Genomic DNA, 18,027 nt, shown 5'->3' on the forward strand with positions numbered 1-18,027 from the left:
CTCAACACGGCGTGAAATGACTTTATTGGGTTTTCACATTAAAAGCCCTGATAGAATACAGTTCTAATAAAGAGGCCACAGCCCCCCAGGGAGAGAAGGCATGGGGTCCACCAGTCATGCGAGGTGATGTTTGAGAGTGTGTGTGTGTGTGTGTGTGTGTGTGTGTGTGTGTGTGTGTGTGTGTGTGTGTGTGTGTGTGTGTGTGTGTGTGTGTGTGTGTGCAATCTTGGATAGGCAGTGACAGGCTAATTAAACAGCCATGAAAACCAAACAGAACCATGTTAGACATACATGACACAGAACACACACACACACACACACACACAACACACAATCACTAAACACAACACACAAACACTAAACACATGCTAAATACCACCCACGCACAGTCATGGAAAAATGGATTCTCATACTTACATAAAATAAAATACAAATGATATAACCTTGTTTTCATTGCTACTACTACTAGTTAATATTAAAGCCATTGCATAATTTGTCCTTGCACCTAGCGATAGCTACATACCTCTCTCCAATTGAAAGGTGTAGAGTGACAGATCCGAGAGAGGCCATGCTTTCTCCTGACTTCTATATTGTGTAGGTTCCTTTAGTTTGCATTCTTTGCATTGTTGCATCCATTGTCTCCCTGAAGATGCTTGGTTAATACTCTGTGTGTCTTCCCATGATTTCTCCATGAACTCAAATATTTGGCTGCCAATAAGTGTACAATAAATCCTTTTTCATCACACGCACACACACACTAAACACACACACACAAAACACATACACACACACAAACACACACACACACACACCTTCGTCACGGCAAATATGACCTGTTTAACGTGCACGTGGGGGGGGGGGGGGGGGGGGCAAACAAGGCGGCATGCCGCGGTAGAGGACACAGAGCGTGAAGTATTGCACATTCCATCCCGGTGGGTGGATTAGAGGGAGAATGTCAGGCCGGCCCTGCTGTGTTAAATGGAGATTGCTTCTTGATGCATCGACCACTCCACTTGTCTCCAGCTGTGGACCCGCTGCACGTTCCGCATTCGACAAAGTGTTTTGTTCGGTTCCGCCCCTCCTCGCGATAATTCACCACGATTGATGATGGGACTCAACAGGTAACAGCTGATACTGTGGTGGGTGTGTGTGTATGTGTGTGAGAAAGAGTGTGTGTGTGTGTGAGAAAGTGTGTCTTAGGATCTATGGAAAGAATATCTGTTTTTGTTTTTTTATTATGCACCAAAGGGAAACGACAGCACAGTCTTTGGTCGTCTCTGGTGTGTAAAGTGTGACACTCGGTTACTCCGATATAAAGGGAAATTATATCCACGGATTACGCGTCCATAAAATGACAATGTGTGAGTGGATCATTTACTTTAGCTAGGGTGGCATGTAATGGACTTTCGTTCAAGGCCGCTCATCTTTGCTCTTTGACGGACCAATATGAAAAGATGTAAGACAATTCAGGGAAAATCATTGTCAAGGCTATCTATAATAAATATAGCGTGGTCCAACCACATCACTCAAAAAAACATGGAGAGGAACTTTGGCCTTGGTTCAACGTTTCACATTTCAATCCACCCTTGGATTGACGCAGGATGGACCAATCAAGCGCTGACAGAGGCCTGACCCAGGTGTTTAATCACCTGACCATACCTCTAAATTGCTCGGGCCATACTTGGGAGAGAGAGAGAGGGAAACTAAACCGAAACAGCTCCACGTCTAGTCGGTTCTACTTAACCTCCTCTCACCCACCGGCCCCCTCCAACCCTGCGCTGCATTGGGTAACAATGTCAACAGACTGCCTGGTCAGCTTGTATGAGTATGAGAGAGAGAGAGAGAGAGAGAGAGAGAGAGAGAGAGAGAGAGAGAGAGAGAGAGAGAGAGAGAGAGAGAGAGAGAGAGAGAGAGAGAGAGAGAGAGAGAGAGAGAGAGAGAGAGAGAGAGAGAGAGAGAGAGAGAGAGAGAGAGAGAACTGCAGCACTGGGCTAATCATCAACATCTGCTGTGGCAAGAAGATCACATGGTTATCAAAGATGTGCATGTGTGTGTGTGTGTGTGCGTGAGTGTGTGCATGTGTGAGTGCGTGCATGTGTTTGTGTGTGTGTGCATGCACCATAATGCATACATTGCTCAGAGGTCAATATAAAAGAGGAAGTCCAATAGACACCGTGACAATAGTTCCATAGTTGACGTTTCCTTAAACATTTTTTATGGTATTTCCACATAAAGGGCCCTAGCTAGACGGTCTAAAACGCAGACATCAAGGCGCAAAGTCAAAGTACTTTGTGGACGGTTCTACGGCGCTGTTGCTATTATGACGGTGGGATAAATTAGCTTTGCGCAAATCTAAAAAGGGTTGGTCTGAAACCTGTGAGTGTGTTTTGGGTGTAACGTGCAATTATCCAATCAGAGTGTCATCTCCCATTCCCTTTAAGAGCGAGGCGCATGTTCCATGGCGCGTTGCTATTATGACGTGGATTTGCCAGGCGCGCGCCTGGAATGTTCACAGCCGAGGAGACCGATGTGCTCGTCAGGGCCGTAAAAGAGAGAGTTAATATTGTATGGGGATGGGAGAAACCCACCCAAATTACCTTTAGTGAAACAGGCGTGGGAGGAAATCGCTGCTGTTCTTTCAGCCGGTGGCGTCCCTAGGTCATCGTACCAGTGCCGTAAGCGGTACAACGATGTCAGACGAAGGGGTAAATCCAAGCTTGCTGCCACCAAGAGAACACGGCTTTTAACTGGAGGTGGATCTGCAAGTACCCAGGACCTGACGCCGGCGGAGGACATCGCTGCGTCCGCCCTCACCGCGGAAAGTGTTGAGGGATTTGAGGGCTTTGAAATCGGCACCCAGCGCGATACAGCTGTCCAACCCCAAGGTACACAAATAAAGTTCACATACATAGAGATGTCGTCAAAATATGTTTAATCGTTATTGACATGAAATAAATGTAACACAAAAATCAAAACAATGTCACGCAGCTTCTCAGGAAGAAGACCCTGGCCTCGGGACCAGTGTGCAGGAGCCTGTCAGTGCGCACCAGGGCCAGCTGAGGAGGGAGCCGCGCAAAGACCAGGGAGCACGGGATCCAGACGCACACGCGTCACCAGACCGGAGGACCACCCGTTCCTGCAGCTCCAGCAAACCGGCTTCGACATGCTGGAGCGGGAGCTGTCCGGGATGCGGCACGACGACGAACGCCCGGCTTGGCCAGGTGGCGAGGTTGCTGCGGCCTCTCGGGCGCATCGCCGCGAGTTTGGAGAGGATTGCTGCAGCCATGGAGCGTGGGCCTCCAATCGCACCACCTCCTCCCGTTGTGCCCCTTCCGCCTCCCCCCACTCCATATCCGTCCACCCGCTCCACCAGGAGCACATCTGGTATCGCCACTCCCGGACCCTCACGTGTCCAGTCCCGGCGTGGCGGGCGTAAGCCTAGAGGATAAGAAGTAGGCCTAGTGTTTAGGTTTCTGTTTAAATATTTTCATTCATAGTTTGTAATTTTTTTTTCAGTTACGAGCAGTCTATCGATTTTTCTTTTGGACAAAATGTAAATAAAAAATGTCACAAAGACAAACTTTACTTTCTGATGTTTTGGGCTCACTCTCACTGAATCACAAGGTTATGAATGCATGGTAATAATTTCGCAATTTAGTCAAACAAAAGACCGGAGATGTCATTAGTTTGCTTACCTCACTATACACGATGCAGCTCTTCTGTCAGGTGAGCTCTCCTCTCCCGTGCTTCTGCTGGGGTATTAATGGCAACGGTTTAATGGCAACGGCACATGCAGTTCAGCCTCACGACTCATTAAGTCCTCTAATCTATCCTCATTTATGTCATCGACACATCCATGATTGATGGCAATGTTGTGTAAAACACAACATGCCACAAAGAATGCTGCAACTTGTTGAGGACCGTACTGTAAAGTACCACCTGACGCTCATTTTTAGTAGTCCGAATGTGCGTTCAATCACACTGCGTGTTTTGGTGTGTTTTCTGTTGAATTGTGTTTGATAGCCGTTGTCCCCTAACAGCCAACCCACCCAAGGGAGGATTCCCCTCGAAGATGGCAGGAATGGTAGAGTTTGACAGTATGAATGAGTCATGGCTTGAGCCAGGGTAATTCGCAAAGACATGGGTGATTGTACAAGCAGTGTCGCAAATTACTTGTATGTTACTTGTATTAACATTCAATGTTAATTGAATGAGTTCCCTTGCGGTTGATGTATATCAGTGCGTTAACTGTTGGGGCACGTAGCTGCACATGGGTGCAGTCTACGGCACCAAGGACGCCAGGGAACCCATATTTAGCCCAAAACGCGTGCTTTGTTCTTTCCTGGCTGTCAGGTGTGACAGGGAATTTGATGTATTCCCCAGCATGTCGGACTAGACATGACATAACTGCACGTATAGCCAAACTTATTGCAGATTGCGAAATGCCTCCAATAGAGCTAAGGGGGTACTGGAACGACCCAGACGCATAGAATTGCAGTGCCGCTGTAACTTTCACTGCAACGGGGAGGGCATAGGGACAGGATGCATCAGTCCCCAGCTCATCTGCCAGGAGATGGCAGACATCTGTCACAGCCTGACGGGTCAGGCGTAGCTTACGCCTACATTCCTCCTCACTGAGGGAGAGGTAGGTATGTCTGGGCCGGTAGACCCTCTCCCCGCTGACGTCCGATCCTCTGTCCCAAGACGTATTCCATATCACTGTGCGATAGAAAAAATATGAGCAACCGCAACTTAACTGGTAAGTTGGAGAGTAAGGTTTTGGACTTAAGGACTTACATGTCAAGGTGATTTCGCAGTCGCAGAATTGTGTTTCCTCATTCTTGACGGACAACCCACTTTGACAAGTGTCCTTATATACCTACGCGTCATGCCGCTATTGGTCAACCAGCCAGGTTAATTTGATCTGTCATTATGCCTACTACAATTAGCCTGCATAATTTGGGTAAATGTGTAGGCCTACGCTAGATTTATGGCTATTTTTTCAAATCGCCATCGTCACCACAATGATTTCCCTCGTGTGGTAATATTTTATTTTCCTTGTAATTATGTATGGTTTGCAGAAATTGGAACTGCTGCGTCCGTGTAGATGAGAGAAGCAAAGTGTATGCGCGTTGTGCAAACGCGACATTAGGCTTTGCGCCCTTAAAACAGCATCTGAACAACGCGCCACTGACTTTAGACTAGGTATTTCCCGTTCAGTTGCGCAATTGTACTGGCGCAATGCTTGGATCGGGAAAATAGCACCAAGTATCATTTGCGCCGGAACACGCCCCTGCTTTTCACAGACATGCCTCTCCAGGTGCAAGTGTAGTGGCGCCTGGTTGCTGCGGGGGAAAATCAGCTTTGCGCCGGGTGCACACTAGCAACGACACATGCGTCAGTGTAGAAAGTCAATTGCGCAAGGCACAAGATAGGGCCCAAAGTGTCTATCGCCTCTCTCCCCACTCTATAGAATACATAAAGAGAGAGTGTGTTAGGTAGCATCTGTTAATTGATACTCTGGGACAGAGACAGAGTGGCCCCATTTACAGCCAGTTAGCTAAATGTATTCACATTGTTATCTTATATACAATGTCAGTTTCCCCGTTTGGCCAACATGATGTTCAGTTAATATTCCCTTTAGTCACACATCCAGTCATTAAGTTTCAGAAGCATAGCATTTGGGCCCCCCCAAAGTACCAACAAAAAAACGATTAACCATTTTCCTGCTGTTTTTAAAACAAACTACCACGCATGGATCACTTTTTCGTCGTTTCTTGTAATGTGTGTTATAGTCTCTGTTTGGACCGACATCCACATGAAAAAAACCAAAATCATCGACATTAAAACATATTTTGTCACATAATGCATTGGGTTTATGTTTTTTGGCTGTAATTGTGGTCTGTTTTAAAGAACATTGTACATGTTCATCAGAGGAGATTCCACCCATTATTATATGGGTGGAAATTGCTGAACGAAAAAGAAAAACAATCTGCACAAGATGGAGATGGTTAGCAAAAGTGTTGAATGATATACAGTTGCTAAGAAACTAGTCAGTGTATCTGTTTATGCATGTTTGTGGGTGGGGGTGTCTGTGTGTGTGTGTGTGTGTGTGTGTGTGTGTGTGTGTGTGTGTGTGTGTTTGTGTGAATGCCACATGATCTTAGCACAAAAACTTTTCAAAGAAACCAAGTTCAAAGTAAACAGCTTCAAATTGTACACGTGTGATGTCAGGGCGGGTCAGAATCGGTAGCTGTTTACAGATCTGTAGAGAGAACATCTGTGCTTCAACATTTTTGCTCAGAAGTATTTATGGTGTGAAGTCATCTTATTATCGCTTGTTTGTGTGCATGCACTGTGTGTGTACATGTGTATCGGTGTCCATGAAGAACTGAATGCATGTGGCCTCGGTGTGTACGTGTACATGCCTTTGATTCATGTGCGTGTGTACCATTTGCTCTCATAAAATCACATCAATGTATGCAAGTTAATTGGGAGCATACGTGGGTGATCGTCATATGTGGGAGAGTGAGTGTGTGGTTGCCAAGGCACTCCACGCTGGCTGGGGAGAGACTTCAGCACCAAGGACAGCGACAGAATACCCAGCAGTAGTAACCTGGGTAGAAGGATCCTCTGCTCCGAGAGGAGGGGAACACTGGCTAGCTAACTAGCTAGAAAACTAGCTAGGAACACTAGCAAGCTAATATAATCAGTAAAATACCTGTTCAATTCCACATATTGCCATAATCAAAGCAAAGCAGTGGCACTGTTGCACTTTAAAGGACTCGACAATGTCTTCTTAAAAAACGGCTTCTTTTATACTGTATTTTATTATGTATTTTTATACTATTTATTGTGTGAGTGTTTGTGTGAGCATTGTTTTAGAGGCTGCATAAGCAAATTTCATTGAATGGTTCTACTGCACAATGACAATTAAAGTATATTCTATATTCTATATAAGTAAAAGTGATGCAAACACATTAATACATGATCAAATGATGTTTTCAAATTTCAGCAAAGACTTGTATGATCATTTCGCACAAGTCTTGTACGAAAGACTTCAAGTTAACGACGGAGGCCGCCATGTTTGCTGTAACTGACGTCAAGTCGGACGAAGCAGAGCTCTGAAATGATACCCGGATTACTGACCGGTAATTCCTAGTTGGACAACTGTTCAGCACAATTCTTCCAAGTCTGAGCTGGTATTTTTCCACGTTTGGAGTCTTGAGCGCAGTATGGACCCCCACCAACGGAGCCCTCCCCAGAGGCGTCGTCCAAGGACAAACACAGGTGTCGATCATAACACTAATCAGGGGTCTGCTACTTACAGTATGTACCAGGGCACGGGTAGCAGGCTAAACCAGGGGAGATATGCCGATGTAAGTCGGCAAGTCACTTTAAATAAAAGTCTTTCATAACGTATGTCGTCTGCCTGTGTGTCTACTTATTTCATGGGCTTTCCGGGCCGCGAACTGGGGCTGCTGAGTGGGGTCAGCAGCTCTGCAGACCGAAGGCTGTGGGGAGCTCTCATCCATGGTGATTGGGGGTCTCTCTCTCTCTCTCTCTCTCTCTCTCTCTGGTCTGCTGCAGCACCTAACTGACTGTTTACTGATGTCCTGCACCACAAACACTCCAGGGAATAGGGAACAAAGAGCACGATAGAGGGAGGAAGGGAGGATACAAATCCGTTTTTTTTATTTTACTTAATATGATGATTTCATATAGTTCATCATCATATTCCCTCAAACTATACTTCAAAACAAATATCAACGCAACATTAAAATAGTTTTCGCATCAAGTTCTAATATAATGCATTTCACCCGAGTACACTATCAACGGTAAACTTCTAAATTGAAGAAATGCCCCTTTCCCCATATGATTTTCAGATTGATTTTCACAAAAGATACACGTTTTAACAACACACGCTCATTGGTGAGAGATTAACCTTGATGTGGAGATGCAGGGCTTGTGTTTTTCGGTTCCTGTGAAATATCCAATGAGGCGATTCCACTCATTCATTCAGAATGTCTTCTCTGAGATGGGATTTTAGCACATCGCTGCAAAATTAAATTATACCGATCAAAAGAACGGAGAGAGAGAGAGAGAGAGAGAGAGAGAGAGAGAGAGAGAGAGAGAGAGAGAGAGAGAGAGAGAGAGAGAGAGATTATATAAAGACTAATGGAGAGCCACTGACACAACAGGGTAGATGAATGTGCCCTTTGGATAAAAAGGTGGTGAATCATTCTTGACCTTAAGGTCTAGCTTACATGTAATTGGGTAGAGGCCTGCCACGCATAATAGTACAAAGCTTTTCTTGATAGCGTTTACTACATATAATGCGTATGGATGTTCACTGTGTTGTCCTGCTTGCTAATATTTAATCACTTGCCAGATGCTTTTATCCCCAGCCGCTGAATACAGATACATTAATTGGAACAGGTTTGTTGCGTCTTTCAACCGTTCTTTTGTCAGTTCTTTTGATCGTTCATTCCTTCCTCTGTTTGTTTGTTCCTTATTTCTTTATCGTATCCACACGCCTTGCTCTGATCCTGTAACAAAACAACCATAGCTGGTGTTGCTAATGGTAACGCCCCATTACCCAGCCGCAACCTCAGAGAGTTGGGTCAGAGCGGATCAGAGGGAGCTCCCGGTCAGCCTGTGGCCATTAGAACATGGGGGGGGGGGGGGAGAAGAGAAGCACTTTCACAGACACAAGCTACTTGACAGCCAAGGTGATGGCTACCTACAGCAAAGCACTGATACTCTCTCGACTGCAGAATACACACACATAGGTCATACAGTACGCTTAACAAGAGGCACTTTTTGAGTGGTGCAGCATGCGTTGTTACTGTGTAGGTCTCACTTACCCTGCTACAACAACAACAAAAAAACAGCCTTTTAGGTAGGCCAGCTCCATGGGGATATAGGACTGGTACTATCTGGGTCAAGAGGAGACATCGCTGTATAGTTGATGTCGTGGTGTGCTTATGAAATGTGTGTGTTGCTGTAAGTTAAATCCGTAGTCCAATCAAGTTTGCACAAATTGGTGCGTGGAAACCATCAGTCAGCCTGCCTGGTGTCACGTCATGCCTGATGTGAACATATAATCATGTACATTTCATTATCCCAAGGACAACTCTGGATAAAAATTAAAAAAAAAAGATTTTTAGGGGTGAAGCGGGCACAGAACGTATAATTCAATACGCTATGGTATGGTGGTCTCAGATTTTCATACGTTTTTCCAAAAATAAATGCCTGAATACATTCCATTTATATTTCAGTTAACAGTAAACAACATGGAGGGCTTCTATTCCAGCAGCATATGGAAACCTAAACAAAACACTCAAAATATACAATATAAAATATTAATTTGAAAAACAACTTCTGTAAACACATAGATCACCAGCATATGGCAAAATGAAGTCACACAGCAGTGCACTGAACAAACAGGATCACTTTTTCCAAGATTAGTCTGTCGACATGGAATCAAAGTGTGACTGGGATTTTTTATTTCCCAGTGTGCTGCAACGTGCCATTACAGTAGACTTCAAACTCTCTGTTTAGCGCATGAGAAAGCTTTCCTGACAACTCCATATCAGTTAGTTATTCTGTTAGTCTGGACCGAATGTGTGAACCTAGTAGTATCAAGCACTTTAAAACTTGTTTGTGAACCCTGTGTTCTCTACCAAAGAGAAGGGCCTCATATCTGCCTATGAATGATGCTATGGCTGTGGTGGCTGGATCTGACTGTTCTCTCATCAACTTGTTCACCGGGGGGGATAAGGCACTGGGGCAATTTCAGGGATGGGACGTGTCTTGACCTCGTGGCGTTTCGCCAGCGGAAAGGTCTCGCTTGGAAGATTTACAGTTCCTTCAAATAGCCAAAACGTTTTGAGCCGCAGCTGACTGTGTGTGTTTCAAACGTACACATATCACCCGACCCAGTGACGCACTCTGCGCCCGACCGCATCGCAAGTGACTGCACCTCAGACTCTAAGTTTCACTTGACTTCATTTGAATATTTTCCCCCACGTTAATCTCAGTATATAGCATTTTCTTTATCTTTTGGATTAAATTGTTTATTTCTTGTAACTGATTCAAGTATTGTTTGGTTCCGAATACACACCTACCAGTGCACTTGGAACCCATTATGCCTGTGTCACACTGTCCCGAAATTGACACCAGATAAACACACGAATGTGGAATTTTGAATTTCGCACGAAGATGGCCCCGAACTTGGTCAACAGCCGAAGCAAGTACAATGCCTACAGAAGGTCAAACGATGGCACCCGAACCACACACACGAGACGTCGTATTGAGGGTACGATGCGTTTGAACTAGGTCACGAAGGTGTCACGTGACCTCCCGTTGGTATAACACCTTCATATAATCATCTATCTATCTGATATTTAGATATCATCTATCATATTTAAATAATCCATATAATCGATATATAATATATTTGTCACAGCCGTTCAAATGAGGCTATTGATTTTCTGTTAAAGGTGTCTGACCATTTTTTGAGACCCGCACCTGCAAAGTTCAGCACCAGGTCCGACCTGTCATCCGTGACCAAAATTTCGAAAGGATCTCCTTTGGGTGGCTTTCACTCGATTTATGCAGAGTCTTCGGGCAGCGCAGTGTCATCGCTGGAGTCCCCGCTCCACGTCTGACAAATGATCAGCTGTTGGAACCAGACGAGGTCTCTTCGCAGCTGGGAGTCAAGTGTCGTTGACTAAAGCGGATGTTACAATCCGCCTGTTTTAGCAACTTTTATGCGGGTACCCGACCCGTTGCAGGACTAATATTATATAATAGCCTGCTGTTTATGCTGAGACTGCTTTGCTTTTTGCTACCTGTAGGGTCTGTGTGCGGGCTTTGCGCGCAGGTATCTGGTGTGTTTGTCAGGTGAAAACTAAACGTCAAGGGAAAGAGGCAGTAGTTGAAAAAAGTATTAACACCGCTTATTAAGTTCACTCGTTGCTTATAATGGTTTATTCGTTTCCCAGTATTATTTCCTTAATTTAGAGGACAGTTTTGTTAATTTTTTTAACTGTAAAATAAATGCAATAATTTTTTGAAGTTGCAAGTTTTTTAATTATCGGAAGCGAGTCGAGCTGACCTCGCCTGCTGTACCCACGGTCAAAATAGCCGAGACAATATTTGTATATTCATTTTGATATAGGCCAAATAACCAGGAACTTAATTGTGATTAATTGTGATTGAAGCTTTGGGAGTTACACACGCCTCTGCTCTGTAGAGTTGCTCAGGACTGACTGAGGAAGATGCTCTGAGGCTGGCCTTTTATATGTCCACGTTACCATGACACATCGAAAACGCTTGAGCTACTCAAATTCAGCTGTCTTCGCCGACACCGTGGTTCCATCTCGATGTCATCGAACTCTAATACGACTGCTACACAACGGCATTGCGAGGGCTTCACGTAGTCGTGGTGCCTTCCTAAGACAATCAGGCAGCTTCTTGTTTCCTTCGCATTGTTTTCGTGAGGCGATGGCGCCGATGATCACACAAACATAACACGACTTGAAAAAATGCCATCACAATGGCCTTACGAAGGGCCAAATGGACACACAAATTCAATACGAAAATGAACCTTCGCAAGGTTCTTCGGCAAATCTTTGGCATGCCAAAGATTTTGGCACCGCTCACGAAGTTGCTGCCGGAGCCTGAGAAACTCCACCGGCGGTCATACGACGGCTTCAGATGCCCTCACGAATGGCCGGATGTTTTTACGATCAGAGCCGAATTTTAACATTTCCTTTATTGTGTGTCCATCAGGTGTCAATTTCGGGACAGTGTGACACGGGCATTAGGGATGTAATGGTTACCGGTGTAACGGTAAACCGTGATAAAAATGTTGTCAATAACAATTACCGTTTTCATTTCAAATAAAATTATTATCACGGTGTGGAAACCATGTGCTTAAATCCTTCCCAGCGCATCATCAGAGCAGTGTTTGGAATAACGCTACATTAGGTAACGGCGTTATTTTTTCAGTAACGGGTAATCTAACTAATACATTTTTCCGTTGTTACAACGCCGTTACTGTTACTGACAGTTAAATGCGGTGCGTTACTATGAATTGATTGAATAAACTGCGTAATCCGAACGCACCCCTGGCTGCACACACAAACTGCTAGTGAGGACGGAGACCGGGTGGGGTTAACGACGAGATAAGGGATTATGATTGGCTAAGGCAGAGTCGTGTTTCATGGTAGCCAATCGGAGCCAGTGTTTTTACACACAAGCCAGGATACGCGTGCCACACGCACACACAAACACCAAACAGATTCGATGAAGCAGTAGAAATGGCGAGTCCGGAGCAATCCGATGAAAAGTTGGCATTTTCAAGGTGGAGATATAAGCACTACTTCAAATTCATTGAGGTCAAAGGCAAGAATGTGCATGTAAAGTGAACATTATGTCCAGGAGCAAAGACTTTGTCGACATCCGTTGTAAGCAACTCTAATTTAATGAAGCATCCCGACACACGCATCTACAAAGCTACTTTTTTTTTTTACAGTAACGCAAATAATTACTTTCCCTGGTATAACTAGTTACTTTTATTATAGAGTAATTCAGTTACTAACTCCGTTATATAGGAGTTCAGCAGACGATCAGCCTGGGCTTCCCTCAAGCCTGATGTGCGGGGAAATTAACCAGATCTCAGATCCCTCTGTCTTAAGTAGTAGTCGTCGTAGTAGTATAAGTGTCAAAGTACAAAACAACTCCCGCTATCGGTTGTAGCCGGGCGCTGAGCGGGGGAAGGCGGGGGAGATGAGGAGGTCGCTGTCACGGCGATCTGCGGAGGAAGTGTCGGCGGGAGACGGAGAGCGAGTAATTGTTTACATATTGTTCTTTTATGTCTTGAATGTTTGGATTAAACCTGCACTACTGTAAATGTTCCTGATAAATAAGCTGTTTACATGCTGAACCCTTGTTCCTTTGATGTTAAAAGTTGCACTTTTGATAATATAATATATAAATAAATATAATAAACACCTTTTTTTTTTAACTATTTCAGTGTCCTTAGGCCTATCAGTGCTTTCTGAACATATTGAACACACTTTTAAAAATGCCGCAATAATACCGAAAACCAGGATTATTTTGGTCACAATAACCGTGAGGTTAAATTTTCATACCGTTACATCCCTAGAACCCATACTGCTTCAATACCAATGCTGGTACCTTTCTACCCCTATAGGATTAGTACAATGATCAATAAGCAATTAATTTTAGCGGTCGGAAAATAGAAAATGGATTGGAAACAATAAAACAAGACACGACAGCAAGAACTAAATGCTTATTGTTATCGTCACACTGTGAATGGTGTTTGTCTTCAAACAGTTAACATCTAAATGAAAACAAGAGTCTTATTCTTCACTCTCAATTTGCTGCACTGCACTGCAACACTGAATGACAACGTCCCGGCTACTTCCTGTACCGGGGTTGTGCCACGGAACACCTTGACTACCTATGTCTTGTATATTATTCTAATGTGTACTTGTCATGGCTTATAATTGGCTTTTCATGTGTTAGCTGCCGTACATATCCATCCACAGTGGGACTATCATGGGAGACCATACACACGGTTGGTCCTACAGTCAACTGCTCCATGATTTATGTGTCTTTTAGGATCCGCAGTGCTGGAAAAGGGGTACGTTTAGGAGGGAGGTCCTTGCAGTAGGCATGTATTCCTCTTCTTATCACCTGAGGAAGAATGATGAAGATATGATGGGAAAATGACAGCAATAGAAATATTTTTTCATTTGGATAGCAAATAAAAGATTGTATAGAAATCTTTGCCACAACCTCAAGAGAGTGTGAGTTGAATGTGAGCAAGTTTGTTTGTGTGTCAGTGTCTTTGTATGAGCAAGTGAGTGGTGAACAGAGATGGTTGTTGATGCAATTTTTGCATCAACCATGAAGAAATATTTCATTCACCTTGAGACACGGGGCAGAGGATTGCAGCCAGAGCTCCTGTGATGGGGAACGTTTACTTTAGTTTCCAGTCGTCTTTGTCAGCAATCTTTTGTTTATCTACCTTTAGAGTACTCTCACACACAGAGTCCAAGAGTGTGTGTTCCTCAATCCTTTGTCCCACAAATGTGAAGCATCCTGCCTGCCTGAGAGAGTGTGTGTGTGTGTGTGTGTGTGTGTGTGTGTGTGTGTGTGTGTGTGTGTGTGTGTGTGTGTGTGTGTGTGTGTGTGTGTGTGTGTGTCTTGGTTATTATTAGGGTGTACGCCAGCACAGGTCCAAGTGTAGTGTATCTGTGTTCTGTCCATGGGTGACTATGTCTATTCATGGTTCTTAGACACACAGTCACGCACACACACACACACACACACACACACACACACACACACACACACACACACACACACACACACACACACACACACACACACACACACACACACACTAAACACATACAACACACCTGTTTTGTTTATGTTTATGCTTTTTTTATGTTTGTGCAACAAGGCACATGTTTTCTGGCCCAGAAAGAGCAGAAACTGCCTTTTGTGGATTTCCCTGGATAAACTTTGTGAGACAGAGGACTAGAGAAAGTAGTGGAAGACCACGCATGGGAACATGGGAAATACGACTGAAAAATAACAGAACAGCACTGGGGTTTACAAAAACAACACACATATAGAGAGTGAGAGACAGAGGGCGGAGAAAATAATATATATAATAATATGAGGGTGGAAAAAATTATATATATAATAAATAATAAAAATATATATGTGTAGAGGGAGAACAACAGAGAGAGAGCGAGAGCGAGAGAGAGCAGTATAAAGAGCCACCTAGAGAGAAATACACGGCACAGAAGATAGCGAGATAAATAAATAAATAAACAGAGATAGAGAGAGAGCACAACAGAGAGGAAAAGAAAGACAGAGAAATGGAGAGTGGAAGAGAGAGCAAGAGGGTGGAGAGAGAGCAAGAGAGAGAGGGGAAGAGAGGCGGCGGTGGGGGAGATACTGGGATGCCGTATATCGTCAGATTATTATTCCACACACTGGTGAGAGGGGCACCGTGGTGACAGATGAGCACATAGATCACATGCTGCCGACGCCCTGACAGCTGCCAATGTTCCGTCCACCGCAAAGCTGTGTTCCTCTGACTGCACGCGCGTTCTCCCCGGAACCCAGCCAAAACCCTCCAGTTTGTGTGTGTGTGTGCGCGTGCGTGCGTGCGTGCGTGCGCGCTGGAGCATCACATGAGGAAAACGTATGCATCGTACACATACAGTTTTACTTTTTTACACTCACATTTGCTTTGATTACGTTTTTATACGCTTATTATTGTTGTAATGTGTCTGTGTAATGTGCACAACACTTTGTGTTAAAAGGTGCCATATTGTGACTTGCCATATAGTGTCTTGCCGTGCTCTTGTGATTTTATTTTATGAAATGTATTTTGATTTTGGTTCATACATTTTTATTTTTTATTTCGTCTTCTGAATGTTTATTTATGTAAATTAATAAATGCATCATGAATAGAATACTTGTTTGTTTTCATTGGCGGCACCTATGGCGATAAAAGACATTACACTTCTACAAGCAAGTGAGTTAAAGAGCAAGTCCCTCTCTGCTGCAACCACCACTGCTAGGCGATGGAAAACATGGCACTAGAGGGCTTGTACACGCCTCCATTTCGGAAGTTTAGGAGCATAAGAATGTTAATGGTAGTAATAGTGGTTTGGTCATTGTTTAGTAATAAATCGTAGAATTATTTGTCATTTTGTGGTGACATTGTTTCCTTTGAACCTGCCACAGTGTTTGTCATGCGAGACGTGGCAAAACTATTTTATCAGCTCAGGATACGGTAAATGTTTATTTGGATTTTAGATTACTACAACTCTCTCGAAATTGCAGGGTAGTTGCAACCAAAAATCCCATGATGCATTGTGATGTACAAACCCCATATCTATATCTGTCACCACAGACACCCAATCCGCAAGTTTCCTAATACTGCATAAAATGCAGTGTGTTACCGCCTACGAGGATAGGTCGTGACTTCACAGACATTTATATAAATGTAAATATTTTTAGATCTTCGAGATTGACACTTAAATAAAAAAAAGTGGTATATAAATAAAGTGTATTATTATATCTGCACGCACACGCACATGCGTGCAGATATAAATAAAGTGTATTATTATATCTGCACGCACACGCACATGCACACACACACACACACACACACACACCAGGCTACTCAGTGGATCCACCTCAGCCTCTCTCTTCCAACACCTCCCTGCCTAGTGGCCCCATAGAGGAGGGGTTAATGGCCCTTCTACCTGCAGAGAGGGCCCCCCTCCAGCACCAGGGCCTAATGGTTGGTGTATTTGGCGTGAAAACACCACATTGACCCCTCACAGGTACCTTCATTACTCATGTCTGCGCTCTACTCTGCCAACGGCCAACCCCATGTGCCCCCCCCCCCCCACCCCTGTGTGTGTGTGTGTGTGGGGAGCGGGGGGGCCGTGTGCCACTTCTTGGCTAGTTCTGTGTGAGAGGCAAGTGGTCCGCGGTATACGATGTATAGGACATGCTATACAGCATGGTGGAGTTTGGGAGTGGAATACTCTTTAGATAATTGTGTGTGCAGTTTCTGCCTTTTTTGTCTTTTTTTTCGTCTGTTCTGCTTCTAAATACATTTTGACACTTTTGGGAATTCACGAAGAAGGCTTATTTTTTGTACGTTTGCAAAAACGTATTCCCTTCGCTGCCAAGCCGCGTGCACACGGTGAACATGTAAAATGCGGCAAAACAAATAATGCCGTCCCCCTAAGGCTCTGCGTGTTAGAAAAGTGCTCCCCGATTGGCTTACTCAGTATTATAACACTTATTTACTTTTAACGCAGCAGGCCCCCAAAATACATTTTGGTCTGCAGATGTGATGAATACAAATGCACTGACACAAATAAACAAATATTGAAAAAAAATATGACACATATTAAGTGCTTTTCCCCGAAGACGTTTTCATTTCGCCGTCTTCCCTCTCTCCTCTCAATAGGACTGCATCACCATCCCTCCATTCAAATGATTTGCACTTCTCAGGCCTGGCTGGATTGTGTGTGTGTGTGTGTGTGTGTGTGTGTGTGTGTGTGTGTGTGTGTGTGTGTGTGTGCGTGCGCTCTCTCTTCTCATTCTTTCCCCCTGACTCCCCCACTCACTCACTCTCTCTCTCGCCCATTCCATCTCTCTCCCACCCACTCTTCCTCACTCACTCATTCCATTACTCTTTCTCCCCCTCTCTCGCTTTAATACTCTTTGCTACCTCTCTTTACCACTCTCTCCCTCTCTTATAAACTCTCTTTTCCTCTCTCACTCACCCTTTCCTTCTCTCTCTTACCCCACTCCCCCTCGCCACATTTTTCCTGTCATTCCATTCCTCTTCACTCTCTCCCTCTATCTGCAGGACTGTGTGTGTGTGTGTGTGTGTGTGTGTGTGTGTGTGTGTGTGTGTGTGTGTGTGTGTGTGTGTGTGTGTGTGTGTGTGTGTGCGTGCGTGCGTGTGTGCGTGTGTGCTGTGACAAGCCTAAATGATTTTCCATTCATGTCCGCGCCGTCCAATTAAAGACATGCGGGCTGTGGGGACAGCTGGAGCCCTGGTCCACACCGTGGGGCCCCTCCCACTCCCGTCGGGCTCCGCTGCACCGCGTTTCAGTGACAAGTCGGGAGCCACAAAACGCCGTGTTGTTTTCAATGGTTGCCAAAACATCATTCCACATTCCCTAACCCCCCCTCCCCCCCCCCTCCCTCCTCCCTATCTGTCGCATTGGGATGCGTCTCCACATGGACTGAAATGTGGGACTCCTGGGGGTTCAGATGTCTGAATGTTAGGCGTTGCTTGCTGATACAGAAAAAGCGAGTCTTTTTTCTTGCGGTATAGGGAGAGCGGTTCATCTCGTTCCGACGACTCGCTGACCGATGGCTCCGGTGTGCACGCTGCACGCCCCGGGCACAGAGTCAACCAAACGTATCCGTAGG

The 18,027-nt window shown here is 44.7% G+C and overlaps 1 protein-coding gene across 1 annotated transcript; it reads left to right on the forward strand.

Moving 5' to 3' along the window:
• Positions 1 to 960: 960 nt before the first annotated feature.
• Positions 961 to 4,396, forward strand: LOC311365356 (uncharacterized protein; the record flags this gene model as incomplete). Its single annotated transcript, XM_084484865.1, has 5 exons — positions 961 to 1,121; positions 2,659 to 2,885; positions 2,989 to 3,432; positions 4,041 to 4,125; positions 4,354 to 4,396. Exons 1-5 carry the CDS (start codon positions 1,105 to 1,107, stop codon positions 4,394 to 4,396), a joined length of 816 nt encoding a protein of 271 aa, XP_084340991.1. The 5' UTR covers positions 961 to 1,104.
• Positions 4,397 to 18,027: the final 13,631 nt, after the last annotated feature.

The sequence above is a fragment of the Micromesistius poutassou genome, assembly GCF_964030765.1.
Source record: "Micromesistius poutassou genome assembly, chromosome: 20".
Classification (NCBI taxonomy): domain Eukaryota; kingdom Metazoa; phylum Chordata; class Actinopteri; order Gadiformes; family Gadidae; genus Micromesistius; species Micromesistius poutassou.